Consider the following 8,651-nt stretch of genomic DNA (forward strand, 5'->3'; position numbering starts at 1 on the left):
TTTTTTTCATCCTATATCATTACTATCATTTAAAAATTCTATTAAATAGGGATAGTGTACATAATACAAATTTTCAATTTTTCATTTCTCTTCATATTTTTATAAAAGACCTATTAAATACAACTTCTGAGGATGCACTGAAAGTCAGTCAGAACTGTAAGTACTTCATGGGATCTTCAGTTTTCAACATTCCTTAACCAGAGGAAACTAAAGAAAATCCTCCTTGAACGGAACAGTGATGGCTGATACAAGCAAGCCTCAATGGTAAAGAAATAGAAGTGGTTTACAGGGTGTTGTAGGAGAGGTGTTTATCCTTCAGACACCAGCAGATATACGCCCATTAAAAAAAATAACGTTAAGGGTGGTCTAAAAGATGGGAGCAAAATTTATTACTCCAAAAGAAAACTGAAGGTGCCAATAAGCCAATGTGAAACTCAGCCCTAAAAAGGAAAGGATACGAGAAAAAGAGGAGCAACATCAAAATGTCTCAGGTTTCTAGAACTATTCTCAGCAATGGGGATTGACAAATATTGCTGATTGACAGATATCTGAAATAGGAAAGAAGACCATAGGTAAAAACATTTTTGAAAACTTTGTAAAAGACAAAGTGAAAAACCAAAAGGAGTCAGGAGGGAAAAGGCTAGATCTGGGGATAAAGGCAACCAAGGAAGGAAAAAAATAAATTTGAAAAAAAATACATATCCTTAAGTTTTATTTTGATATTTAGGGGACAGATGCTCAGAATTATCAGTTGTCGAGTAACCAGACTTTGATATTCTATACTACACACTATAAATAAGGTCTACTCTTTTATCACTCAAAACACCTTTACGTTTCTTTCATTTAAACAAAAAAAAAAAAGTGGCATCAAGACACATCCACCTAAGAACACTTCTATGGTATTATGTTGTATATTCATTCACTTGTAGAAAAATTATTCTCTTGCCCTCTTGCCTTACTTTCAAACTATAATCTAAGAAAGCTTAGAACTAAATATTATTGTAAGGAATAAAAACATCTATTTTTAATTACCAACATCATCAATTCACATGAAACAAAAATTATAATGCCTTTTCTCTTAAATTCTAAGAGCATAAAAGAAATTTCCTTTTAGGATTTCACCACTCTGATCATAAACCCAAATGAAAGAACAAAGGCCAAAAACAGCTAAGACAGAGGAACTTGCCCAAGGCCACTGGCATTTCAATGTGGTATTGGTGCAGAATAGATAGAGAATAGTGTAGAAGGACAGGAAGCAGAGACACAGACTTCATAAAAGGAAATGTACTGTAAGGAGAGAGTGTTTCCAAAGTCATGGGGAAAGGACAAACAATGCAATAAGTAGTGATGAGACAACTGATTGTTGCCTACTATAGACTGATTATCCAAATTCCTCCTCAGATCCTATGCAAAGATCAAGTCCAGGTGGATTAAAGACCTAACTATGAAAATCAAAACTCTAAACTTTCAGAAAAAATATGAGAAGATCCTTATAACCTAAGGGTACACAGAAGGCTTTCTTTTTTTTTTTTTAAAGTTTATTATTTATTTTTGAGAGAGAAGGAGAGAAAGAGAGAAAGCAAGCAGGGGAGAAGCAGAGAAAGGGAGACAGAGGATCTGAAGCAGGCTCCGCGCTGTCAGCACAGAGCCCAATGCAGGGCTCGAACCCACGAACCGTGAGATCATGACCTGAGCTGATGTTCCACGCTTAACCCACGGAGCCAGCCAGGTGCCCTGAGAAGGCTTTCTTCAAATAAGAAAAATGAGGGCACCTGGGTGGCTTAGTGTCAAATGTCAGCTCAGGTCACGATCTCATGGTTCCATGGGTTCAAGTCCCACTTGGGGCTCTGTGCTGACAGCTCAGAGCCTAGAACCTGTTTCAGATTCTGTGTCTCCCTCTGTCTCTGCCCCTCCCTCATTTGCACTCTTTCTGTCTCTCTCTCTCAAAAATAAATAAACATTAAAATAAATTAACAATAAATTTATTTATTTATTTTTTTCAACGTTTATTTATTTTTGGGACAGAGAGAGACAGAGCATGAACGGCGGAGGGGCAGAGAGAGAGAGAGACACAGAATCGGAAACAGGCTCCAGGCTCTGAGCCATCAGCCCAGAGCCCGACGCGGGGCTCGAACTCATGGACCGCGAGATTGTGACCTGGCTGAAGTCGGACGCTTAACCGACTGCGCCACCCAGGCGCCCCTTAATTTTTTTTTTTAACGTTTATTTATTTTTGAGACAGAGAGAGACAGAGCATGAACAGGGGAGGGTCAGAGAGAGAGGGAGACACAGAATCTGAAACAGGCTCCAGGCTCCGAGCAGTCAGCACAGAGCCCAACGCGGGGCTCGAGCTCACGGATCGCGAGATCGTGACCTGAGCCGAAGTCAGCCGCTTAACCGACTGAGCCACCCAGGCGCCCCAACAATAAATTTAAAAAACAAGAAAAATGAAATCAGACGGTATCACTAAATTAAAACTTAGATTTTCAGGGCACCTGGGTGGCTTAGTTGGTTAAGCGTCCGACTTCAGCTCAGGTCATCATCTCATAGTTTGTGAGTTCAAGCCCCACGTCAGGCTCTGTGCTGACAGCTCAGAGCCTGGAGCCTGCTTCAGATTCTGTGAGTCCCTCTCTCTCTGCCCCTCTCATGCTCTCTCTCTGTCTCTCAATAATAAATAAACATTAAAAAAATTTTTTTAAATTAAACTTAGATTTTCTTAACAAAAGACATCAGAAAATAAAACACAACAAATTGAGATATACACCTGCAACTGACATAACCAACAAAAGATTAGGAGAGAATGTACAAGGAACTCTAAACTCAGTAAGAAAAAATAACCCAACAGAAAAATAAGTAACAAGCAGATAATGTATAGAAAACAGAATAACCACGAAATAGATGAAAAGATGCTCAACTTTACTAACAATGAAGTTGAAATGAAATGAAAACACTGCCTACCCTATTTCACACCCATCAAATGGGAATAAATTTTAAAAAATATGGCAATACCCAGTATTTGTAATGATGTGGAACAAGAACGAACTTCACTACCACTGCAGGTGGGAGTAAAATCTCCCACAAGCACTTGGAAAGGCAGTTCTACACTAATATTTTGCAAGTTTTCACTATCTAAACTTTAATTAAGGCATTCCCCTTCAAGACACAATCCCTAGACAATCTCTCACTCATGTAAACAAGAAAACATGAGTAAGAGCCTTTACTGCACTGTTGTCTATAGGAAAAATGGAAAAAACTTCATGTCCATTAATAGGAGAATGAACAAATAATGTGGTACATTTGTACAGTGGAATATTACACAACTATTAAAATTAATGGAAGTAGAGCAATAAATATCAACAGAAATAATCGACAAAAATGCTGAGGTGCATTCACAAAATGCAAATAACAAAGAATGACACTTTTTATAAAGTTTACAAACAAATAAAATACATACAGTATATTTGTATGTATATTATATCTTTTTGGAGTGTTTAACTCTGAGAAGGAAGGAAAAAGAATTGGATCAGGTAGCTACTAAATACACCAGAGAAATTAAACTCTATCAGGAATTTTTCTTAAAAAAAAAAAAAGTGTATAAAATATTAGGCTGGACAGAGTTGGCTGATAGGAAAAGGACTTTATGTCATAACCTATACTTTATGTTAAAATACATTAATTAAAATTTATAACTATCTGAAAGCTTAACACTGTAAGCAAAATACAGAATGAAATTGGCTGTTAAAGCTACCATTCTCATCCATAAGCAAAAAAATTTTTAATTGTAAGTTTTTGCAAAGATCACAGCAATCTCATTGTATTCAAGCAAGTATGTTAATAAGTATGTAAATGTTATAAATTTGAACATATTAAGTAAATTGTATTATAGGAATACTATCCATTTTTTATGTAAACATTTTTTTTTTTAATTTTTTAATGTTTGTTTATTTTTGAGAGAGAGAGAGAGAGACAGAGCGTGAGCCAGGGGAGGGTCAGAGAGAGGGAGACACAAAATCTGAAGCAGGCTACAGGCTCTGAGCTATCAGCACAGAGCCCAACGCTTGGCTCGAAATCACACACTGTGAGATCAGGTGAAGTCGGAAGCTTAACAGACTGACCCACCCAGGCGACCCTCTTTGTTTTTTTTTTTTTTTTTTTTAAGTAAGCTCTATGCCCAACCTGGGGCTTGAACTCAGGACCCCCAGATAAAGAGTTGCATGCTCCACCCACTGAGCCAGCCAGATGCCCCTATAAGCATTTCTTATAAAACTCCACTGGAGAAGATTCCATGACCAAAAGCCCAAGTTACCTCATGGGCAAGCTCGTCTAACACAAATGAAAGAAACAGCAATATGTGCATTCAAATGTCACTTAAAAAAGTCTACTTTTAAGATGAAAGTTCGCCCTTCAATGCACTGTGTCAGAAGCATTTTACAGAGGTAGAATTTGAGCTCAGCTTTGTGAGACACAAGTTAGTGTATCTGTAAGGGAGGCAATACCAAGGTTGTTGAAAAAAGAAAAAGGTGGGGTGCCTGGGTGGCTCAGTCGGTTAAGTCTCCGACTTCGGCTCAGGTCATGATCTCATGGTTTGTGAATTTGAGCCCTGCGGTAGGCTCTGTGCGGACAGCTCAGAGCCTGGAGCCTGCTTCGGATTCTGTGTCTCCCTCTCTCTCTGCCCCTCCCTCCCTCCCTCCCTCCCTCCCTCCCTCCCTCCCTCTCTCTCTCTCTTTCTCTCTCTCTCTCAAAAGTAAAGACAAAAAAAAGAAAAGAAAAGAAAAAAGCTATCACTGAATAGTAAATGGTACAAAGGCAAAGAATGACAAAAAAAAAAAAAAAAAAAAGAAAGAAAAAGGTTGTCTGGCTTGAGTATCAAGAAAAAGGATGTCCGAGTAAGAACCAGACGTGGAGAGTAGAACAGACGTCCTGACTTGGGAAGCAATGTAGGAAAACTGAGAAAATTGGTACAAAATATAAGGAAATGACATCTTCCTTTTTAACACTAACCACTCAATCCTCCTACTGTGGTTCTGTCCCTCAGGTTTCACTCTCCCCTTGGAATTCCCTCACAATGGCTGCCCCAACCAGGCTCCACCTCAAGAACGCTTACACACCTTGGGGGTGACCGAGGATGGTGGCATGTGTGTGGATATATTTTTTTCTTCAGCCCAGCTTCAAAGGAATTTTATGGACCAAAAAATAAATGCAGATTTGAAGAAATCCAATAAAATATTTAAAGATCTCTAATGCTACGACAGCTAACATACCCTTCAGGGTTTATAGGATCTGACTCCAAGAAAAAAATAGGAACCTGCCAAAGATCCTTACTTCCTAGGCTTTGGCCTGCTTCCATCTGACAAGTCATTTACCATCAACAACTTATGAATGCCTTCGTAGACATTCTGACCCACTACAGCTTTTTCTCAAGGTCTGAGGAAAGAATTTCTTCCCCACATGAATAATGTCAGAAAGAATTCTCAACCTCCAGTGAAACTGCACCTACAAAAGGAATGTAGTTTCATCTCTAAAAACCCTTAATTATAAAATGACCATATACAATTCTGCAGGCAGAATTGCTGTCAGGAAAGGAGTGGGGGAGAGAGAGAATAATGTCAACACCTTTACAGAGAAAGCATGTGCCTGAAAAGTCCTTGCTGTCTCTTCAGGGAAGTTGACTTTTAAAGAAAAAAGGAATGTAAAGCATCTTGTGTATTTCTAGCACTGTATTTATCACACTATGTGACAATTATCTTTTTATATGTGTATGTATCCTCCATTAGACTGAGAGTTCCTCGAGGGCAGGGATTTCTGTGTCCCCAGAACTTAACACAAATCTGAAACACAGTAATCACTCAATGCCTGTGTGTTGAATGAAAAGTGAACAAAAGAATGACAAAGAAAATAAATATGAACAAAAGAATGACAAAAAAATCTGACTGAATCACAAAGGGTAAGTGGAAAGGCAATGACACTGCAAAGGAACATATTCCTGTAGACATTTTAAATTAAATAATAACTTTCTTATATTACTTAACTATTTCAAATTTAAAAGAGATTTAAGTTCTGAAAAATGCGATATATAACTTTTCTTCTGTGATACAGAGTTAAGGGCAATTTAAACTCCTTCCTATTTCATTCCACTTTTTCTTCTAATTCCATTCATTTGTCTAACAGGAGTTACCGGTGGGCCTTGATCCAACTTGCTTTTACTATCAAACTGACTTTTGGACAGTGACTTCAATCATACTTAAACTAACAAGGACTTGAAGCTCTGGTTGGTGGCACTGCCCATGAAATGATCTCTACACAGCAGTGGTTTTTGTTTGAACAGCAGTGCCTCTTTTACTACAGGGGCATTAAACTGTGATCCACTAAGACATTCAGGGACATCAAGAGTCACTGCGGGGAAGGGTTAGGAAGGCAAAACAGGCAGAGCAACTCCGCCCACTTCTACCAGTTTTCAAACAGAAAACAATAGGCTTCCGGGAAAGATTTCCCTTGAAGAAAGAGTTCTACAGATTTTCAAGTCAGAAAATAATTTGTCTTATTCTATTTTGACTTGTTTGATTTCACTAAGACAAAACGAAAGTCTTCAAATCAGCAATAAAAAGGAGAGGTCTCACTGGAACAACAGAAGACGTCCTTAGGTGTTCCTAAAAGCAGAGCCTGTGAGCCTCGACCTGATGCTTCCTAGATTTATGCCAGTCACCTGTGTTAACCCACCAAGAAAAAAGCTGAAAGAAATTATGGAAATACATATTTGACGACTATATAAGGGTCAAAAGATAATCATAAATTTTTTAGGTCTCTAGGAATAGAAGAAGGTTCTTACATACGTTGTATTTGACTTTTGAACATGTTTTTGGAATCACATTAACACACCAAAATAGGGCACTTTCTATTAAGTCTACTCATCATTAGAAAAATGTAACTGAAAAGGTGGCTCACCGCTTTGGTGTGCTGTATTCTATGTGACTGGCAATTTTCAGCCATGGGTTTTTCCATTCCACTAAGTCCTAAAACTCTACCTAGGGTTCCGTTAACTCCTGCTACAGAAATGTGTACGTGGCCAGTTTATTTTACTGTTTTTCTCATTCCACAATCACTAAAGACAGCAGCAGCACTCTTACAACTCCAACAAATAAAATAGTAGTTGTCCTGATCTGTTTTGACATTCTAGTGTTTTCCTTTTCATACCCTAAGACACAGCATCTCGTAGCACTTGCGCCGTCCATGGATAGAGAGTAACACTCCCAAGCATTGTAAATAAATCCCGAAGCTATGCTATCAGAGCTTGGATGCGTTTGTATATGAATGAAGTGAAGTGAAATGGGTTTCTCCTATTGAACGGAGGCAAGTCGAGGTCCCTAGTGTTGCGCTGCCTCAGACAGCTGGGTCTGTCCACCGCTGCACCATCTCAAAGCCGGGGGTGAGGGGTGAGGGGAACGGTAATGAACCAACTATAGAGGGAGCAGGAAGTTTGTATCATAAACTCCGCAATTGCTTAATTAGTCCAGTCCCCTGCGAGCCACAGGCTCTTCCCTATTCCTGCGATTGGCAAAGGGAAATAACCTCTTTTTCAGGGTGTCCAATCTCAGGTAAGAGGTACTCTCCAGGCTGCCAGCGACGCGCCAAGGTAGCCCCACTGAAACGTCCCCGCGACTAGGCAGCGGCGCCGCCCCCTTCTCTCCCTTTGCTTGGCTTTCCAGTCCTCGGAGTCGCCACCGCCCACTTTCTAGCACGACAAACAGCGTCCTGTGCGCGGGCCCAGCACTTACCCACGTCTTGCTCGAAGGGGTTTGCAGTGAACAGAGACATCTTGCCGGTGCCCAAGCCCTAAACGCTGTGGTCTGGCCGAGGCTCGGCGGCTGCTCCGAGCTGGGTGACCCGCGGCTGCCGCTTCCTAGACGGCTCCGCTCCGACCGCGTCCTCGCACTTCCGCCACCGCCACTGTCCAGCCCCCGCCTGACAGGCCAGCTGCCGATTCGCACTCCACCCCCTCGCTCCGGCCTAACTCCCCTCCCGGAACGAGGTCCCGCCGGCGCGGGGATTCTTTCAGCGCACCTGTCGCCTCCGCCTCTCAGGAAGAGGCAGCAGCCCTGTCCCAGACGTTCGTGGGGGGTCAGGCGGCCGCCGCGGCCACCTCTTCATCGCTAGGACCCCGGCAAGCCACGGAGCAGGGGACCTTCGGGGCCGGAAGTTGTCGCGCCTAGAACTGGGCAACCCTAGAGGCCCGGAAGCCGCTGTGCGTGCGGCGACACCCGGAGGGCCGCGGTGTTGCCGGATTTTCCGCCTTTGGAGTCTCTAGTTCTCGCTAATTTAATTCGTTCCTAAACTGCAGCCTAGTCCCTCGAGGGCGGACCAGTGGCTGTGTTCGCGTCACAGTCCCGTTGCCCTGGAAACGGATGGAGCCTCCGCGCCTAATCCCTGCTGGAATAACCCTCCTGGAAATCGGTGGTGGACCTATGGCTCTGTGGGGGACTCCCTAACTTTTCGCTTTCCATCGTGTTCTCTGAACACGTGATCACACTCCTTGACTCTGGGAATCCAAAGACGAATGAGGCACACACTCCCTGTTTTCAAGTTGCAGACAGTTTTGTAGGGCCAGTGTATAGCTTACACAAGACCGTATATTACGATCCTAATAGAGGGGTCAC

The 8,651-nt window shown here is 41.7% G+C and overlaps 1 protein-coding gene across 4 annotated transcripts in view; it reads right to left on the bottom strand.

The window, feature by feature from the left end:
- Positions 1 to 8,123, bottom strand: part of STAM2 (signal transducing adaptor molecule 2) — a 52,087-nt gene extending 43,964 nt beyond the window's left edge. For 2 of the 4 annotated variants that reach the window (XM_086718599.1, XM_086718601.1), the window contains exon 1: positions 7,773 to 8,120. In XM_086718599.1, the coding sequence (XP_086574725.1) occupies positions 7,773 to 7,812 (40 nt within the window). In that variant the 5' untranslated portion in view covers positions 7,813 to 8,120. Of the gene's footprint in view, positions 1 to 7,772 lie in introns of all 4 variants that reach the window. The other 2 variants (XM_086718603.1, XM_086718600.1) reach the window with 2 other exon arrangements.
- Positions 8,124 to 8,651: the final 528 nt, after the last annotated feature.

The sequence above is a fragment of the Puma concolor genome, chromosome C1 (assembly GCF_028749965.1).
Source record: "Puma concolor isolate L17-30 chromosome C1, mPumCon1.1.hap2, whole genome shotgun sequence".
NCBI lineage: Eukaryota > Metazoa > Chordata > Mammalia > Carnivora > Felidae > Puma > Puma concolor.